Source organism: Micropterus dolomieu, linkage group LG17 (assembly GCF_021292245.1).
Source record: "Micropterus dolomieu isolate WLL.071019.BEF.003 ecotype Adirondacks linkage group LG17, ASM2129224v1, whole genome shotgun sequence".
NCBI lineage: Eukaryota > Metazoa > Chordata > Actinopteri > Centrarchiformes > Centrarchidae > Micropterus > Micropterus dolomieu.
In genome coordinates this window covers 30681187-30702688 of record NC_060166.1, presented here as the reverse complement: position 1 = coordinate 30702688, position 21502 = coordinate 30681187, and the positions used below count along the sequence as shown (strand labels likewise).

The window sequence follows — 21502 nt, the reverse complement described above, 5'->3', positions numbered from 1 at the left end:
TGCGTGTGTGTGTGTGTGTGCGTGTGTGTAGGTGTATGTGTGTGCGTGTGTGTGTAAGTGTATGTGTGCGTGTGTGTGCGTGTGTGTGTAAGTGTATGTGTGCGTGTGTGTGTGCGTGTGTGTGTGTGTGTGCGTGTGTGTAGGTGTATGTGTGTGCGTGTGTGTGTGTGTGCGTGTGTGTGTAAGTGTATGTGTGCGTATGTGTGTGCGTGTGTGTGTGTGTGTAAGTGTATGTGTGCGTGTGTGTGTGCGTGTGTGTGTACACGGAGGGGAGCAGAGCAGGTGACAGGTGAACTATTCGAGTTGACGAAGTTATGTTACAGAACGCTGAAATAAAACCGTGTTGTTTTGTCGGGAGATGCAGTGACAGAAACCAGAGATGGGGACTCGAGTTAGAGACTCGGACTCGAGTGCGACTTAAGTCGCACACACAGTGACTTCCGCCTCAACTTGAGACTCGTCCTCGAAAGACTCGACTCGGACTCGAGGTGCGGGACTCGTGAACAATGTTTATTTTTTTTGGAAACTTCTGATGAGCATGCTGTTATTCCCTCACTCTGTTACCTATAACCTGCCTACATAACATGTAGCATCTGCTGCGCGCGGCCGCACGTGAGAGGTGTATGGCAAGCCATTAGTGCCAAAAAACGTCACTCTTGTAGCATGTTTTGCTAACAAAACGGTGTTTTGTTAGCAAAACATGCTACAAGAGTGACATTTTTTGGCACTAATGGCTTGCCATAGCGAGGACAACAAACAGCGGCAGCTGCTGAGCCGTTCATCTTAAACTTTGGCTTTAATGCTGCATGATGCAAATGTAACTTAACGTTACTCCATGATACCCACGGGTTTCCTCGTGCCCTTAAAAACTCTTACATCATATTATCTGAATTCAAAGGGGGTGAACATCAAACATGTACAACCTTACCTTTTATAATTTGTTATGAAAGCCACACATATTTTACTCACTAGATCATTATGATATGAAAATATGAGTTTTTGACTTTTGACACTAAATATTTATTGCAAATTATCCAGCATACAGTCAGCAAAGACAACAATAAATATTCAGAACAGAACACTTACATTCACCGCACATAGCTCTCTCAAAAGAATAAAAGCAGTTTTCCCAATTGTCTATTTGGGTGTTCTAATGCAACATGATGGCTAAAACATGTGACTTGTTCCATAGAGATAAATGGGTCGGGGGGGGGGGGGGGGGGGGGGGGGGGGGGGGGGCTGTGTAATGTAACTATATTAAGATTCTGCACAGCTTTTCGCACAAGGAGCATAAAAGAAGACATAACACAGCTTTAACGTTTCAGGTCCCTGACATTTAAGAGTGTATCAAACAGACATGAATGCACGGTTTACATTTTCATGGATGGAGGGAATGATTTGTTCTCTTTTCAATGAATTGTGCAACATTTTAAATGGGTATATTTGAGCCAAATTAGTGGTATAAAAGATCACCGCAACGTGAAATTGCTCTGCAGCTTACCTGTATAGTCTGTGCCCTCCTGCCCTGCATACTGGCACACATGGCAGCTTGGTGGCTGCTCAGGCCTTCGGACAGGCAGTGGGAACGCCGGCAGGGGAGGGTGTAAGCACCGTAGGTGTTCCCATCCTCCTCTGATGGGGAGAGCATCTTATCATCCTCGCCCTCCCTGATAGCCCTGTTGGCGTCGTGCCACTTGGCATAACGGCGTTGAGGTTGCTGGCGGGCAGGGTTCTTCTGGCTATACAACTCATCAAGGGAGTTTGCTCTGTCAGCGGAGTCTGTGGGGCTGGACTGCAGGTGGCCTTCGCAGTCAGTAAAGTCCCTCTCGTTGGCTGTGTCTATGATCTCCTCTGTGCTGGTCAGGTGCTCTTGGCTGAGGTCAGACAGGGAGAATTCCAGGCTGTCATCTCGCCACATGTCTGCAGACTTAGACCTCTTCTTCTTGAAGCTGACAGTCTCCTTGGAGCTGTCCTGAGTTTTCTGGAGGTATGTTACCTCACCTGTGTACACATCTTCGTCCTGCACCTCTTCTGCAGTGGGGCCAGGTAGGGTTATATGCATTGTATTCATGTGCACAGAGGGATTGGCTAGGTCATTGTGAAAGGACACAGGCCGCAGGTTCATGGCCACACGGTCCACCCAAATGGGGCTTCCAAAGTCTGGGAGTATATTTGTCTCATTGAAGGGCTCCAGGCCATTGTCAGCCAAGGATTGTGGGATACTGGGGGTGCTACTTGAGCGTGTGCTCGTCTCAGAGTTCCTGTGCTCTATTTTCCCCGATGAAGCATGTCGAGAGCGCCTGGACTGCTTGTTGGAGATGCGAAGAGACCGAGACATGTGCTTACGTGACAAATAGCCATGTTCGTTACCATATAGAGCATGGTCCCCATTCTGGCTCTCGACATTTCCCATGATTTAGAGGCTAAATGGAAGAGTAAATACAGCTTAAATAATGTCCAAAAGAACATGAAACCAGTACAGAAACGTAAAGTTTCATTTAATAGAAATGTTTAAGACATCAAATGACAGAATTGTGTCTGAATTAGCCTACCTGCAGGATCAGAATGATTTTTCTGACATTTTGTTTGTCACTGGATCTTCAGACAGTTTGGGTTTTCAGCTGCTATGATCCACAAAGCTCTGAAAAGAGAGATCCCGATGAGAAATCACTTTAAATATGTGCCATGTGTGCTTTTAATTGTGTGGTATAATTATTATTATTATGTGTCCACAGTAACCTTTCTTTGTCTGTTATTGTCAAAAAAAATTATACAAAGCCAATGTTTTTCCACAAGGCTTGCATACACAGAGCATAATCCATGGGACAAAGCAAGTTTGAGCATTCATCAACTGGAACTAAGATGAGGATTTAAGAAACTACCTGCAAAGAAAAGAAAATTACTGCATGATCACTGGCCCAAGCGTGTATGATGGAACACGTCAAATCCCTTAGTCTTTAATTACTTGTGAATGAGCTTGTAATTGAATCACATATTTAACAGTTTTGTACCCTATTACAACTTATCAACTATATCAATTCCTTATTTGATATTGTTATTATAAGTGGCATGAATATGGTCATCACAGACTCTGATGCTGGGCAGAAAAAGAAGTTGTGGAGTTGATCAAATGTAACTCGATCCAGGCTCATTGTGTTGCTTCTTCACAAGTCACATAAGTTTTCACCATCATGTACATTTGGACTCCTACCAGCCTGCTCAAAAAAAGTCCTGTTCAATGCCTGGGACCATCAACAGATGGGAAAGAAGATTAACTGACCATGATGCAGCTGTTGTTCCTCCTAATATGCGCTCCCCTCTTTTTAGGACAGACCCTTTGGGGGGGTACAGTGTTTTTGCATGTATATGCGTGAGTGGGAGCCCCACCCTCTGCTGCTACATGCACTCAGGCTTACTGTGAAGCGGGGCGTTGCGTAATGTGTAGCTGACCCCGTTTTTCTACCTTATGTTGCCCCCTTTCCCCTCTTCATTCTGCTCACTCATCACCTCTCACTGGTACTGCAATGCACATGTTTGATGTTGATAGAAGTCCATTCATTTTCCTGCAGTTTATTGCCTGTTTCACTCAGTCCTATTTGGTAGAGGAAAAGAACAGAAAACAAGGAGCAACAGAACTATGTAATGCTACTGCATTCATTACAGTGAGCAAGATTTCACTAAAAAGGGACACAACATGCTTACAGAATGCTAGCACAAACATTACACCAAGGGCTACTTCTAGGCTTGTGTGTACCCTTTCCCACACAGTACCCTTTAATATTTTATGTGTGTAAGTTGAAAGTTTAATGTTTCTGCATCATCCCTGGAGAGAAACAAAATGTCCAGTGTGTCTTAGCCCTGATCATCACAGAGGCCAACAGGGCTTCATAAAACTATAAATACAATCATATAAAGCCGTAAGAGAATCTCTTACATAGGTCTAACAGTCAGTATTTATGGAGGAAGTTTCTGCTATTTATAGGGCTATGTTGCTGTGCTGAATTTGCTAATATTCTCAGTGGTTTCAATGTCATGTTATAATGTGAAATTGGCCAGAAATTAAGTAGGCTGTTGCAAGCAGAGATGCTGGACTTAAATAGCAGAATATGTTGTTTCCCTGGTCTGTACAGTTAAGGCACATGGGTAATCCCATTTAGATTGGGGTTTTTGTTTTTTTAAATGGCAGAAGCAAATTCTGAGAAGACTTAAAATCTCAGAAAGCTACTTTTGCCTCTTTCAAAGAGATAACAGAACACTGATTCCCTCTTAACATAGTGATTTCCACCAAATGTTAAGATATAAGAACACAGATAGTTTAGAGGCTAACCTGGAGTATCGCTAAATGTATTTATTTTTTGCAAATGAATCAGCATGCATGGTTCAAATCTTAAAATACAGGGATACAACGTTTTACTGCATTTGAGTTACCAGGATATCTGAATGCAAGATTAAAATGGCCTCAATTCCCCAACACTATATTCTCTAAAGCTGCAATGCTGCTGGTGCACAGAATCCATCAGCAGCTCGTTATTAATACATGAGGAAGAAATGCCAGGGTTGGAAAATATGTTCTAGAGCACCAGATCCCCAGGAATACCTGCTAACACAAATTAGTAAATTAGAGTCCCTGTCTCTAGTTTGTTTCTTCACGATCGTCCTTTATGCACAACTAAATAAACACAAGGAAATCAACAATTAGATTGGAAAATGTTGCCAGTAATTTGGCAGTGTGACAGAGGGGGGAGTATATGGGTCATTTTTCATCAGGCTGCATAGAAGCATATGCAGAAGTCGCAGAGGATTCATCCATTACAAGCCCTTAATGAAATACATGACCACAGGAGATTCCAGCCACCCACAATCACAACGAAGAATGGTGTTATTGTGACTCAAGATTAGCAACACAACGGCTTCAGGAAAAAAGCACAGATATTCACCATAGCAAAGACCACTTGGGAAGTTGTAAACAGTCAGTACATGACAAGTATCAAAAGTATTAAATGAGCAGCTGATGTACAAATATCCAATTTGTATTGCCGCTATCCAGTGTGTTACAAAGAAAATGCTAAATGTCTAAACTAATATATTTATATATTATATAATAAATTCTCTCTCTCTTCTTTGTCTTGTCCCCAGTTGCCAAAATCTGAAATTTATGGTAAGAAAGACTTCACAAAATACTGTTGAGAATCTATCTTTAATATCTGCATGACAGTGTTGGAACATAAATGTCACACATTATGCCAGAACCACTCCATTTCACAAAAATGTCAATCTGAAACTGTTTTGGGAGAGTCTTGCATATGTCCATTCCATGTTCTGTGGGATTTTGTATCCCTGAAATATGTGACAAGTAGATTTAAGGTCCTTTTGTCATTAAAGACCACTTTAAAGCCCAGCTTATATTTGACAAATACTTGGGCCTGTTAGAACAGGAACACAGAAAAACTGTCCTAACCACCACCTGCTCCTATTGATCCCCAAGGACAAAAATGTCAAGTTGTTTGTATCATTTGAGGAAAAGAGAAATTCTTGCCCCATGGCCAAAATCTGACTTACAGAATTTCAAAACATGGTAGAACATACTGACAGTGTGAAACACCTGGTCACACATTCCTATACTCATGAGCTCAGTGTAGAAAAATACAATAGCCTACTGTAATACACACTTGTGTTTACAAACAAATCTGAAGAGAACAGTAAAGACATAGCATAACCCATTGAGATCAGCACATCACATAAAGTGAACAGCAAAAGATACAAACACTAACTGGGCTTAATTTGGACAAACTCAGATTTTCACTATATGTTGCTCAGACTCTTGAAAACACGTTCCTGTCGTTTAACCTAACTACACTTGTGAAAGGCAAGAATGCACTGGGTCGACTAGTTACAAGCTCCAACACAAAACCCTGTAATCTGAACACTTCAGTCTCTAGAGATAATAACACAGGTAGTTGTATGGAGGAGGAGGGGAGGAGTTTACCACTGAAAGACTGCACTCAAGACGGCTCACATTTCCCCACTGATACAGTCATATGCTTTTGTGCAAATGGACATACCGAACAGCAATCTCTTGTTCTGCTCCCAAGTGTGCTCAACTGTATCCAAGATTCTGTAAGGCCAGAGGGAAATTTAGCATCCTCTTTCAAATGTTTCGTATCAGTGAGAAACATCCGTATAAGAGTTGTATTTATTTGGGATGTTATTGAACAAAACAAGTACTTCCTCCACTCTTCATTTAATAGCTCAACTGAAAACTATATACCCCTGTCATGTAGCCAAAGAGTATTTTTCTGACTTGGATCTGTAGCCCTAGAAACCCTGAATAGCAGACAGCTGGAAAATGGGGCTTTGAGTGATAATGAAAGCTGCAAACTTGTCTTGGAATAGCTTTGTGCCAAGTTGTGGCACAGAATGTACCATGAAGGAACGGGCTAGCCAGCATTTGGCTCATCCAGCCAATATTTATACAGCCTTATTTAAAATGATCTTTAGAAAATACTGGAAAACTGAATAGGTAAAGTCATATTAGTCCGAATAATTCTACTGCCATTTGCTGCAGTTACAGCAACTCTGGCTATAACAATTGCATCAACGTATTAGCAGGTGAAGTGACATAAAAAGACTTTTGAACAACAACAAAAAAAAGATAAGCAGAACCACCGAGTCATTTTTCTTTGCTGCAGAATGAATTTCATGTTTCAGAGGATGGCAGCAAATGCTGCTGCTGTGTGTAACCTGTCTGACCCCGTTATGAGAGGCTCAGGTGGTTGGAGAGCAGCTTTTAGAAGAATGCCAGCACATAAGCAGAATAATGGCTGACAGTAAAGCTGATGTGAAACCTGGTGAGGGAGCGGCAACAATAAAAGGCAGAGGTAGATGCTCTAGGTTGATTGGAAATTTGTTATACAAACTAATGCTTTTTTCTGTGAATGATGGACGCTGGGCTGACATCTATGTTTTAGTTTAGTTAGTACCCTCATTTACATTATTCAAAACTGACATGGGTAATACTGAGATACTCTTGAGCAGTGAAGTGGGCTTTATGCCTCGAATATACTCCAGTGCAGACGCCACAGACATGGACTACTTCTGTTTATATACTTTCTGGAGTCTCCACACATGTGCAATAGATTGGTTGGTGCCCTGGTAGCATAGTGGGCATAGTGTGACCACGCTGGGAGGCATGCATACACCCTCTGATGACATTTTTTCATCACGCAGACCCTAGCGGGTCGAGTACTTGCCGACGTGCAAAGTATAATCCTTGCTTTAGTGTCCTAATGACAGGGATATTGAGTCATTTTGGAACCTGTTGTTGAGCAGCAGCTGGTGTTGTTTAGCCTGGTGGCACCTTTGTGCCTACTAGTGTTTTCTCTGGGGCACCACTGTGTGCAGAGGTCACTGCTTCTGCTGGTGTTTAAGCTGTATGGGGTTTGTGTACAGCAGATGCTGCAGGTTTTGTTGGGACAACAAATCTTGTGTCCACTCTATTGGTTTAGGAAAGTTTTATAAAATTCTATGGCCATTGATAAAAAACAACAACATATTAGTATAATAAAAAGATATTTCTTGGCAAAATGATAACCAACTAAATTGTTGCCCTTTTAACTGTGGATCCTGGTTATTGTGCACTAGCTGTACCACGAGATGTGTGAAAGTAGCACTAAGATAAGATTTAAATTTGAGAAGAGACCCTGATGAAATAAAATAAATAGATGCATTTAGTGTAATGCTGAGGACAACCATCATCACAGTCCATACAACTTTAGGATACAAGATTTTGTGATGTCATTACTTTCGGAGTACTTTCATCTCATTCAACAATGCCAGCAATTTGCTTTTCTAGAGGGTCAGAACCGAGGTGCTATCAGACCACATCCTGCCTACAGCTCTTTAGCTCCTCACTAACAACCTTTGAAGAACTTAAACAGCTGTTAATTGGAGGTACACGTGAGCCACAGACCACTGTTAAGACAAAGGGGGGTAGATACAAATTGTGGTTGTAGTGATTCCTTTGCCACAGTTCTATGGGGGAAGGGATCTGTGGGTTTTAATCTGGTATAGAGAGTGGGGATATTTCTGTTCAAACTACGATCTAATATATGCCACTTCAAAATGAGACTGTACACGTTTTTGGTTTTACTAGACAGACTATCAGAAGAGACTGCACTACCAAGTATTACTTGCTCAGTTTCAAAGGACAACAGACAACGCTGTTTCAAACTTGCAGGTTTAGCCACAGATTCATCCATTAGTGTATCAGAAAGATAAAAGCTCCTTTACCACCTCTGATGAATCTCCCTTCTTTCAGTACATAAGACACTATGTCAGAGCATCAATGATCATGCCTTTTTTTTTTTTCCCCCTTTTATATTCTGGTAGCAGTTGGTTTTAGATCTATGAATCAAGTGTTAGATGTCTGTAAATCTGAGCTATGCACTCATTTAAACTTGCGATACAAGCCAATGTTTACAAGTAAATCCTTTGAAAGTCACTCAAACTTAACTCCCAATAATGTGAAACTTAATCAGATGCTGAAGAAATGTTCACTGCGAGATAGTGACAGCAGGATCACACAAGAATTCAAGATCAAAACAGTTTGATGAAGTATTCATCTGGGAAGTGCATAGAATGCTTAATGTAATGAAAAAGGCTACAGCCGTTGTGACAAAATATCGCAACCACAATCACCAGACTTTCACAAGTTGACCTTCTCATAGCCTGTTACTGTCACCGTCAGTGAAAAGGTCTCCCCTGGCTACATGGAGCATCAACACGAGTCTGCCTTTACATGCTTCACATTCCAGACTGTTAAAATTTGCTCCTCCACAGTCTGACTCCAAAACACACCCAACAATTTTCCACACTCATGGGGAGCAAATGTGCTTGACAGTTTTATGATTATAGATTTGTGATCAACGGTATCAATGTTGGGACACACTAGTTGCCAAAACACAGGGTTTCTTTTACAGTGGAAAACGGGTCCATGCATCAGGGAATATTATCTACTGAGCACTGACACAGGATGGTGTATATGAAAAACAGCTGTAATCGCAGCTCAATAACAAGGTGGAGTCAATATTCAGCCTGTGGTTGTATTAACAGAAAACCCTATGTAAAAGTAAACTAAATGCAACTATAAGAACACACCACTTGAAATATTGGTAAGAATAGTGGTAATCTAAACTTTGGGTAATATTTTGCAGTAGAAAAATTTCATATCAGCAGGAGATTCAGTTTTTTTGCAATTTTGTCTGTGCTCAAGTAAATTTTCTAAATCTGAGGCAGTGTACCGGTCAGACTTGGTCACCACACTTCCAATGAGCCCAGCTGGCTTTGCGATCTTTGCATTATATAAAATTCAAATCTAGTTGAATGTCCTTCCCATATTCACTGAGCCAGCAATACCACAAACCAGCAATCAATGGATGTTGATGTCTTAAGACCAGAAGCCAGTCCACTGCTGGGTGATCCATTCACCTACCAGTCTCAGTGTGGCAGCTGACTTGTCTTTGCCTGAATGTCCGTTTGCTGGCAACAGAATAAACACAAGGATCTAGAGGAGCAGCAATCCTGCATTGAAAATGTGTTTTATAATCTGGTTCACTCATGATCTTCCTCCACAGAGGCAAACATTTGCTTTCAGGTCAGTGAGTGAGAATACAAAGCATGGCTTCAGTTTGAGTGTGTTCCATTTAAGTAGCATTACAAGTGCAGGCATACAATCTAAACTCAACTCAAAAATCACATCTGGGTAGATGTCAAGGCCTATTTTCATCCTTTTTATCCCAATATTAATGAGCATGAATAAACATTTTAGGTTTTGTTGCAAATAGATACTGAAGAAGGGGAATAAGTCTAAATCTGCTTGAATAAATGATGACATGAGACTGAACTGTGCGTTCCTGAACTCATCCTGGATATAAGAACAAGTTTCCAAATAACACATTGTGCCTTCTTTCGAATGTCTTGTTCTTCTGTCTGTTACATGTTCAATATTTACATGCACTGAGGAGATTTAATCTAAATCATATCTGTGGACAGAGCCCGTGGAGAAGTCATTCCTGAGCACCACCTCAACCATAACATCCCTGGAGCTCCCAGCTTCCTACTGTGCACTTGCATTGTGCACTGAAGCAGAGCCAAGGTGGATCCTGACACACATGACTACACAAGGCTGGGTAGAAAATGTGTCTGCTTCCTCCAAGCAGTCCTGATAACAGTTTCCAGTCCAGGCCTCTTTTATTGCCCTGTGGTAAAAAGTCACTTAGAAAGTCACATTTCAGCTGGAGTCCAGTACCTTTACCCAGAATACAAATACATGACTTATTCTTCTGAATGGCAGACCAAACGCATTCAATGACTAGATAAAAATCATTGACTGTCAGCAAAGAAGCTGCAAATGTAGATCCACATGTTTGGACTGGGAAGTGTGTATTAAAATGGAAACACACTTGTATGTGCCTAAAGCAAAACAATTTTAACATAGATGAGTAACCTAAAACATGGGTATGCATATAATTTGTGCACCAAATAAAGACCATTAAGTATTCAATGCTCCAATATCCAGGGTGGTATGGTGAAAACAGCTCCTTTCATTTAACATAGTCTTGTCCAGAGTGTTTCTTGTGCTCTTTGCTATGTAAAAATAACTGCAGCAGTAGGCTACAGGTGCCAACCGTAGTGGTTTGAGTTGTCTGGTATCAAACAGAGTGACTAGAAAAACCTCATTGTGGAGCTGCATGTGCCGTCATGCTGAATTCTGCTCCATATATAGTCTAACTTTTATAATAAGCTAAGTATCTGAAAGACCACCTGATCTCAGATGAACTCTGCTGGCTTGTAAATCTACAATAAAACCTTTGTTCTTCTGCACACTGCAGTTAAGTGAAGCTTATGACACGAGACCATGCAAACCAATCTGTGATTACAATTGTTTTCCTCTCAGTAGAGTAACTTTGATGGGTGGAATTTAGACTGAGAACAAGTTTCCCATTGCATTCAGTTTTCATATAAAGCTTTTAAAAATAACATGCTTTTCTTCGTGCTTAACGGGAAGATTTACAAGTCTGAAAGCCATAGCCTGACCTCCTGTCCTGCTAAGCCTTGAACAGTCAATGCATTTCCATAACTATGACACCAGATGACCATTTCTCGTCCCTCTCCCCACCACAGGAGTCACACAGCGGGCTTTCAAACACAAAGCCGGAATTTTAAATGAACTCATACATCATCAGGTCCTCCAACCCCCCTCTGGGATGCGCTCAGGGAATTCTCCTTGACTTTGACCATCTCTCACATTTGCAATTCATCATCTCTCTTTCTCAGCATCACAAAACCCGCACCACCACCACCACCACCACTGCTTTGTCATTACAACGACACAGACACAAGCTGTATTGTTTGCATCTAGCAGTGAATGGAGGGCAATACAATGGCTCGCTGCCTGCCGTTGTAGGTAAAGTTGTGTCCTACAGGTACAAACATGAGGTGGAAACCCCACCCTAAACATAGGCTGTAAAGACCCCAGGATAGGACAACACACACAAAAACATGAAATTATAGGATGAGAGCATGGAAATACAAGGACTGATGGAAACTAATGAGAATACTCCATTCAGAGAAGATAAATCCAGAAAATACAAACCCTAAAGGCACAACGTCATTTGGTTGCATCTAACACATTTAACCACACTCCAAAATAGACTGCAACCTATGCTCACAGGCCACACATTGACTCAGTGTGCTTTTGGAGGTGTTATTTAGCACCTCTTCTGGAAAGTGGGAGGTTTGAGGCTGGATAGCCATTTGTCTCTATCTACTAACATAACTGAACATACAGTGTGGCACATAGGTAAAAAAAAATACACAGCAGCAAATACAATGACTTACCTTACTGTGCACAACCAGGAAGTGTCACTTCTGCTTTTTCTCCCCACAGTAGCAAAGAAATTTCAAGCTGTATACGAGGGGATTATTGATACTCCTGCAAATCCACAGCAGACTGACTCCTATATGCAAGGATGAGTTGAAGAACTGAGGGAGGGAGGAAGGGGGAGTGACTCCCCCTGACAGTTTCACACTCTTCACTCCCTCCCTCCCTTCTTACTCCCTCCTTCGTTCTATAATTCCATCCCCCTAAACTACAAACCTACTGCTAGCAGGAATGCGTATTCCCTCCCTCGTCTCCTCTGTAATTGCCCCTCCACTCCCCTATGAGAAGCATTATGTTTACACTAAATGTTGAAGCCTTTTTATTGTACAAAAACCAATAAGATCAACAATTCATGTCTGCATTTCTTAGTAAGGATCACTAGCAGGTTTATTGTAAACTTTACCTCATTTTTGGCCATAGAAAGAAAATGATCTTACTCTCTTTGTGGTTAAAAAACTTAATAGAATTGTGGAAACAGAAACAAATGTTGTCTTTGCCTCAAAGGCAACATGGCCTTAAAGGTCGCAGTCTTCATGTGTTGTGGTGCATAATTTGGAACATTCAGCGACAGCCCAAAATGGACCTGTGAATGACAGAGAGGCTGGACTTGCTGTTGTCATAGCACCAGTGATGTCATGTGGCTATCACGTCAGCAGTGACAACGATGCATTCAGTTCATTTTGAAATGATGGAACCAGGAGAAGGAACAGGGGAGAGAACGGAAAAGTCAGGGCAAAGCGACGTCTGTTCAACTGCAGCCTGCATCATGTGGTCCTGAAGCAGCTTTGCATGCATACTGAAAGTGTAATATGCCTTGAGCTAGTCGAGGGAGTAGACACGCTGACAACCACGCAGAGGAGAGAGCACTGAGTTTAGTCTGTCTGAAAGCAATCCAGAGATTGGAGGGGTGAATTGCCATGTCTAGACTTTGCGATGACTATGACCAAACTAAAAAGCACCCAGCGCCATTGTCAGACTGGACTTCCTCTCACTGTATCTTCATGTCCTTCCAAGGTGACCCTGGGGTTTCATTCAAGACAGGAATGTCTGGTGTGTTCTTATCAACTCTGTGAGCTTGATTTTACACTAGTAATCTGTCAGGATAAGAGATTTTTCTTTGAGATTTTGTGCCAAAATTGCTGCAAATTCCACACACAAACCACACCATCTGCCAATTTCGCCATTCAAAAGATCTGGAAGCACATGATACGGTCTGTAGACATGATGTGAATAGATTATTATTTAGACTGGCAATATACTTAAAAGTGTAGAAAAAACAATTGATGTTCTTCCTGATGGTGCATGTTTTGATGGTAGTAACTTATAACCAAATATTAACCTAAAGTGACTTCTGTTATATTTACATAGGTGTTTATTTGAAAAAGGTAAATAAATATACGTTATATTACATGAGATGACATCATCTTATCTGCTCGTCTCCTCGCCCCAAAAAATACTGGATTAGGCAGCAGTGCAATAAATGCGCCCATCAGTAAAATGCAGGCTAATGCTGAAACCACGTCTGCTCGCACCACAGGCATTTCAGAAATGTAGATTACTTAGTAGAGCTCAGCTAAACAAAATACTCTGCTTTCTCATCATTGGCACAGGGCTATTAAACCCAGTGCTATCCACACTCAATTTAGGAGCTGATTGAATTGGACATCCAATACATTGACAGGCCATTCAATACTGCTGGAGCAATTTGGCAGGTGAGACTACAGTTACAGATCTACAGCAACACTTCAGACTGCTGATGCTGTCCAGGTGTCACAACCAACTGCAATCACTGCCAATCACCTTCAGCTGTTGCGAACAGGGAAAAAAGCTGAAGGCGGAGGAATGACAGATCCATTTGCCAGGATATACAATAAGTTCAATAAATGTGACTCTTCACAAAAACTACAACAATACAGTTTACCTCAAATGTTTCTGTTATAAGTACTATTATAATATTGCATTTCACTTAACAATAGCATGTTTAGGGAAAAAAATAAATCTGATTAACTTTTTCATGTTAGTAGCAGAAAGAGTTCAAATTGGATTACAGAGATCTTGTGCAATATCTTAAAACAAAAATGATGTTTTATAAGAATCTGAAAATTAAATGCCGAAAGATTTAACTGAATACATCATTTCAGACTCTTTTCAGTAAAGATTTGCTCAAGCTGGCTTAAGTTAGTCAGCCCCCCCCCCCAATAGGATTCAAGTCTAACTTCACTTATTCTCCCCTTTATTTTTGCATGTGTCCTAGTAAAACAGCTGACGCTGTAACAATGCTTCATAGAAAGGACGAACAGGTGATGAGCTGTCTTCAACAGAAACAGCCTCATTTAAAAAAGAAAAAAAAAAGAAAAAGGAGATAGAACTCACTCTTTGGTGTAACCTGAGTGTCACTGCAAAGAGCTGAATACTTGATGACTCAGTTTTTGAAAAAAAGGTTTCCAATTATTGTTTTGGTCTTTTTCTGTAAATAAAATCCAAACTTTCCACAGTTGGGTTACTGCACAAGATCAGTCGCATAAAGTCTTACTTCATTCTGAAGTCACAAAATGTGGAAAAAGTCAGAGTTTAACACTTTAAGGCAATGGCGCCTAATATGTTACGCCCAACAGGCTAAATCACAGTGCAGCTCCCCAGAATAGCTTTAAATAAAGGTCACTTAATAATTGACTACATACTGGTTTATTATAGCAATTCTGAATGGACTACAGAATGACATTCAACATGATAGCTGTGAAGTCAAATTGTCTATTGTAGAAATGTATTAATTTGGAAGACATACAGGAATGAATCAACAACAGCAACAACTTTGAACCATAAAGCCAAAATGCTTCCTTGTCTCACACTCTCAATTAACATACAAAGGATGAGTACTATTCACAATCATGCATTAAGATGTAAATTCAATAGCATCTATCTGCTTTATTCTCAGAACTATACACCAAGCTACTGGTCTATAAATATACATAAGCATACATCTTGAAGCTGGTTTTTACTATTAAACGTGTCGGCCGAATGCAGCATTTGGTTCAGCATAAGGCTGTTTTGTATAACCCATATATACAAGGGTTCAAGTGTTTATTTTCTTGATGGTCTCCTCAGTCACAACAACACATGTCCCCCGGTGTCCCTGAGGAAACAGATGATCCATTGTACTGAAAAAGAACACAACCAATATCTAAAGAGAAAAATGCAACAGTTACGCAAGACATGAAAGCAGTAACCCCAGCCCGGGTAGAGATCATTAGCGGAGGATCCAGTGGTCTCCAGCAGTGAGTTGCCTCTCAAGAGTCGACATCAAAGACACCGGTATAGAGAAGGAAATCATTTAGAATGCAGAGAAAAGCTGGAATTGATTGTTCGGGATTGGACCTATACAGCATAGATGGCTCTTCAATAATAGTTATTAAAAGATGCTTGGAACATATTAAAGTGCAGTGGTCTGCACTTACCAAGCTGCTGGGTAGGGTCAACTATATACCGGGCTAGTTTCACAAAGCACACTGACATTTGTCCTACAAGAATTTGTGAACTGCACAAAAGCATCTTATGGCTCAGTAAGCACTGATTTACAGGCCAAAAGACGTCTAAGAATGAAATTGGATTAAACTTGGTTGAAAGGATAATCACATATGCTTTACATCAACAGCATTTTAATTAGGGCTGCAATTAAGAATTATTTTCTCATCGATTAATTGCTTGATTCTTTTTTTCTATAGTTAAAGTCTTAAGATAAAGCCCATCACAATTTCTGAGAGTCTATCGTGACGCATTTAAACCCAAAGATATTCAACTTTGGAGATAATAAAAAACAAAGCAAATCCTCACATTTGAGAGGCTGAAGCCTGTAGTTGAGTTTTACAAATCCTTTTCATTACCGATTTATATATTTCAACATCTTACAAACCCCACCAGTTTTAACCTTAATGTCTAGACATCACCAAATAAATGCTTACTGAGAGAGGATCAAATGCACACACAGAATAACTAATTGTTACATATCCTACTTCAAAACACATCCCACAACAGAGTCAACTTCAAGCAAACAAAAGGGGACCTGTGAAGTTCATGTTTATGATTGATGGTATGGTAAAGTTAACCTAACCCCAGCAACCCCAAAGTGACTCAGCCTCAGCAGTTTGGTGCACTTAGTATCTATTATTCATCCCAAACCACAAGGCTCTAGAAGGCACGTGAAGCTGATTATCATCACCATGTGCATTTCTGACAGCCGGTCATACGTTCCTGTTCACAGCTCAGAAATAGGAGGAAGAACAGAGCTTTGATGAAGCCTTTTAATGCTCATCTGCAATGTCTTTCCATCCCCCATGACCATTGTGGAGAGGAAGTACCAGAGTGCTACTGATACTGAATACCATCCACTAGTGTACACACACACACACACACACACACACACACACACACACACACACACACACACTCACACTAAAAGCTTTTACTTAAAGTGTGAAAGAACATTGAGTTTGAGTCCTTGCTTTTTAAAGGTTAGTGGAACACAACCCAACCTTTTCCCACATTATATGGAGTGCATCATGGTCACTCTTTAGTGTCGCACTGCTAGAGTGTTGTCCTCTGGAAAACATCTGGGATCAAATCTTGGCAAGCCATCTAGGTGCTTTTCCAGATTATGCTGACTGTCAGCACATCATGAATTCATCATATATGACCTCACTTTGTCAGATGCTAGAAGATGTGGCAACTTCCAAGCTTCTGCAGTTGGTAATAAATGAGAAATATGAGATGTGCAATACTGACATAGGGTTTCAAAGAGCAAGTGAATCACCTTCTTAGCAGCACATGGTCCAAAATGATACGATGATCTCTGATGTGCACAATGTGGCGGATTGTGAAGGACAATGGGATTACTCTTTTCAACTGCCCAAAGATGGTGGAAAACAGACTGATACAGCAGCGCATCAATAGTACTCTAATGGAGACAGATGTCCTGTCAGGAGGAACAAGGGAAGACTGAGCTCTTGTCTGAAATTCAATACAACATGGATGTAAACAGAGGTGTAGAGGAAAGCATGGTTGTCTTTCATCCATCAACTTGGGCTGGAAAGGGAACAAAGACTGCTTGATTTTGGAAGAAAAAAAACAAAACTCTCCAACAAACTCTCAACACAATTGTCTGACATACATGTTGTGAAAAAATAAAAGTTTGGATCAAATCACTTCTTGCATATGTCTGCAACATGAAGTCTATCTCACTCTAATATAAGGCACTTGTTGTTCTATGCAGAGAGTGGATACTTCTCACAAGACAAATTTGGCAATCAGCCTGTGCAGACTGCATAAAACACAAAGTCTGGACAGAGAAGACCACTCACAGCTGCAACATCAACACTGTTACACAATACTGCTCCATTACAGGATCTGTGTGGGAAAAGACCACTTTTACATAGATAATGTTCACCACAGTGTGATTCAAGTTGAAATTTTACTGTACTTAACTGTAATACAGGGGAAATGTGATTTGTCTGTTCTTTATAATACAATCTCTAAACATTTTAAGCTACACATATGATTTTCAATGATTCAACTATTTTTGTGTATATAATGTCAAAAAACAATATATAAAACAAAAAAGGAGAAAGCTGTAAACTGCACTCAGATATTTTGAGATTCATATTTCTATAATTTAATGAAAATACTGAAGAATGGGATCTCCTAAACAGAGCTTCTATTCAGCTTCAGCAAATATGAAATATTCAGAAAGACTAACAGCACTGGAGTGCAGAGTTCATTCAAATATTTAAACTACTTCACCAGCAGCGTGCATTTAAGTGAACTGTAGTAGAGTATGTGATCATTGTATTATTAAAACCTGACAGGGAAGAATAATGGCTATTCAGATGGTATTTTCCTACCACATCTGGAGATGTGTGTATATGCCACTGAGGCTTTAGCTCAGCTCTGTACTCGCATTACAATAAATACAATCAGCCACTTAGCAGAATGACATGTTCAACTTTGTGGTTGTGGTCCAACTTAATATTTCCACAACACACTCCTCTTCTTATTTACTGATTTTATAAAAAAACACGGCTTAACCAAGTAAGGCAACACTGGGATGCACATGATTTAACACAAATCAAACAGGAGTCAAAGAAGCCAAACATCATGTAAAAACACTCTGTCGTTAAGAATAAAACCAAAATTTAGTAGTGAGTTTGTTTTAAAATGACTGGTCTGTGTTATCACACTAGTCTCAGTATGTTATTCACTTGGCACTAAGTAAAACACTAGACTGTCTTCAGTATTTACTTTGCAACACTTTGCAAAGAAATGAGGAGTTATGTGCAAGTGGGATGGAAATGAATAATTCAGAGAGCACTTATGAGGGTTAAATTATGCACATTTAAGAAATCAACTTTGTTTGGTAGAACATTGTTCTTCATGCATGTACAGCATGAAGAACAAAGTCATGGATTGTACAAAAAGCCAACAAATTACCATATGAATGTACAGACATTCTTTCATGTGTGGCTACGCCAGTTGCCTCAAGTTGGTCTAACATTTGAGACGGAAAGTTAAAGAGTGTGGACACAAGGTAGGGGGAAGCAAAACTAGTTACAACTCGACTACACAAAGACAGACAGAGGGTAAGGTCTCTGTGCAGGTATGTCACACAGGTGGGCTCAGATTACCACCCTCAGGGCACATCACCAAATACTGAAGCTGGATGCTCCACAACATGGTTCCTTCCCATGGTACTCTACCACAGACAAAGTATTTATGCTGCTGTTTGGGTTGTGTGTGGGGTTAGCCCATGTGCCTTGTTTAACTTTTAGATCATGCACTGAAGCAACTAGTAAACAAATCCAAATTGGATTAATCCACTTAAGTATTAAACAAAGACTCTGAAATGTTGACGTATTTGGACATATTTTGGCAAAACAATGACAGGATGGCTCAATAGTGGTAAAGTGAATTTGCAGGCACTCAAACAGCAAAGGGCAGTGTTGCTATTTGGCATGTTATTTCAGGTATTGGTGAGAACATAATAAATTACAGTTTGAGTGGTAAAGTTTGAAGAATTTTACAACTTTATAAAGTTATAGTGATAGTCATTTTTTGACAGCTAAGAAGTAGAATTATGCCACTCATGCTACAAAGTTAAGATAAGAAATGTGCACTAGCATGAATGGGGTGACAAGACTCTGTGTTGCTGCAAAAGTTGAGCCAGGATCAACGTTTTGCCCAGTGACCCAGCGTTTTTCTCCTGAGCTCTCTGCATCAGGACCACAGCTGTGCCTACACACTGGTTTGATTAAAATGAATGAGGAGGCTGCATTTCTTAACACAGTGCTATTGCTGGTCTGAACATGGATAGTAATATGCTGCAGGATGGTATAAGAGATTTTACTGAACATTTAAAATTTTCCATTTAACATTTCCCTGCTGTGAATTATTGTCACCATTGTTATCCATTTCAACTGTTTATTTCATCTACAGCAGCACTAACAACTACTACTGACAGACGGCAGCTGTGTGAGGGTCCCTAAAACATCTATGTGTTTATTAGTTGAATGCTAAAGAATGAAGGATATGACTGGAACTGAGCTTCACACTGAGCATATTCAGACAGTGAAGTGGATTATGCTGCATGAGTGGTTTAAGACATTTCTGTGGGTGTTGATGTTAGTAAACTACAAGCTTCTTGCTGCAGGTCGCAATGTTACTTCACCTTCTGTCACTGAATATCTTTGGTAGTTTTTAATGGTTACATGGTGTAGCAGTTAACATATACTCTGGTGTCCAAATCCTCTTGATAGATGCATTTACCATGGCTTGTTTGTGGACTAGTCAGGTTATACTGGACTCACGTTAAAAAGAAGCAGCCTCCCTGTGGTATTTATTTTATAACAAAACTATATTTCTCTTGGAAGCACAAATTGCAGAAAAGGGTGTCTGCTCAATACAACAAATCTTACATATAGTCATCTTTATACATTAATAAAATGACAGTTCCAGCTCATTAAGTTTTAAAGACTGAATAAAACATTTCATTATTATACCATGAGTAAAATGTGATGCAGCATTAGGTCTAGCCTTTACCAGCTACAGTAATAGGCTATACATTCTCATCAGCTTTGTCACCTGTGCATCTACCAGTTTAGGATGCCACACTGTAGCCTAATATGACAGGAAGACCCCACTTTCAGCAATAGACTAGGTAACATTATAGCAGTGACGCTGCTGCAATTAACTTGTCACCATAAGGGCATTGGAGTAAAGCAGCTGCACAAATGAGCTATCGCCTTTCAGTTGAGTCACCTGCACATGATCTGTTTACTAAAGCAAGGTGTACATACAACAGCAGCGCTGGATCTGTAGCCTACTACAAGGAATTCGAGATGCAACGAGTCCGATTTAAATGACTGCTGCATGCAACAATTTACCGCACTGAGACCCTACGTGGCTTCTCCTTTCCCAAACAGTAAAGGACCACAGAGACGTTAAAGCATCCCCAAGGCATTATCGAGCCTGTTTTTCTGCGTGTCTTGTTAAAATAACATCATACTGCTGTGGGGAAGCGATATTTTTCAAGTGGAGCTGCTGTGCAGGATGCGCATTCGTGTACTGGGATGGAAACTGTAATGTCTGGACATGCACGTTAACCCTGCTGTACATGTCCACCATCATTCGGGCTACATGGTTGTTTTTACCCCCAAATCACTGATGTCTGAATCGACAACAAATGCGCGGCACTCCGTGCACAAGAAACACAGCTTGTCGGCCTTATCCGCTGGACCGCACCGAGCGCCTCAGTGCGGCAGCCTCTGTCACCTCTGATCAACTTGTATGATTGAGTGACGCGGTCATGCATGTAGACGGCGCTAGGACCACGCGGAATCATAATCGGACATCAAACATATTATCCTTATCATGATTAGGGCAGCAGGGTCTCCTTACATACCTGTCACCGCCACCGTCGGGCTCTAGCCGTTTCCGTCCTGACATTGAAATCTTCATGTTTCACACGCCGGTACTGCACATCCGTGTCTCTGACTCCTGCCGCCTCTCCAAGGTCTGTCTGTCCACGGACCATGCGTGTTGTTTCCACACCGCTCAGAGGGGCGGAACCCACCTACCTTGGAGACGGCGTGCAAGTGGATCATGAGAATGTCACTTATTTATTCTCAGAGCCAATCAGCTGTCGCACACCTCGAATCTGCATTCAATGACTGAGTGAAATGCACAGTAGTAGCTGATAGTTTTATAATCATGTGTTTGAGTTTTATAATCATGTGAGCAAACACAGAGAAAGAGTCTATTTTTATTAACCCTAACGCTTTATTTTAATGCTTATTGGTGCAGTCAGTCTGTGCATCCCATCCCCTACACACATATATGCTTTTTCATTAATGTCTTTAATTAAATGCGTCAAGAAATGTGATGGAGACTTAAGTCTTCACTGACTTCGATTTAAACAATCAAAAACAAAAAAGAATAATGGGATAGGCAGCTACGACAAACATAGCCCTCTCAAGATCCCATAACTAAAACCCATGAAATCATGAGCATGGATAG

At 40.7% G+C, this 21502-nt stretch overlaps 1 protein-coding gene across 3 annotated transcripts in view; it reads right to left on the bottom strand.

The window, feature by feature from the left end:
• LOC123986398 (rho guanine nucleotide exchange factor TIAM1-like) overlaps nucleotides 1–21046 on the bottom strand; it is a 45795-nt gene extending 24749 nt beyond the window's left edge. For 2 of the 3 annotated variants that reach the window (XM_046074634.1, XM_046074636.1), the window contains exons 1-3: nucleotides 20889–21046; nucleotides 2553–2641; nucleotides 1502–2423 (exon numbers count right to left, since the gene is read on the bottom strand). In XM_046074634.1, coding sequence (XP_045930590.1) covers nucleotides 1502–2413 — 912 coding nt within the window. In that variant the 5' untranslated portion in view covers nucleotides 2414–2423; nucleotides 2553–2641; nucleotides 20889–21046. Of the gene's footprint in view, nucleotides 1–1501; nucleotides 2424–2552; nucleotides 2642–11898; nucleotides 11915–20888 lie in introns of those variants that run through there. The other variant, XM_046074635.1, reaches the window with a different exon arrangement.
• Nucleotides 21047–21502: the final 456 nt, after the last annotated feature.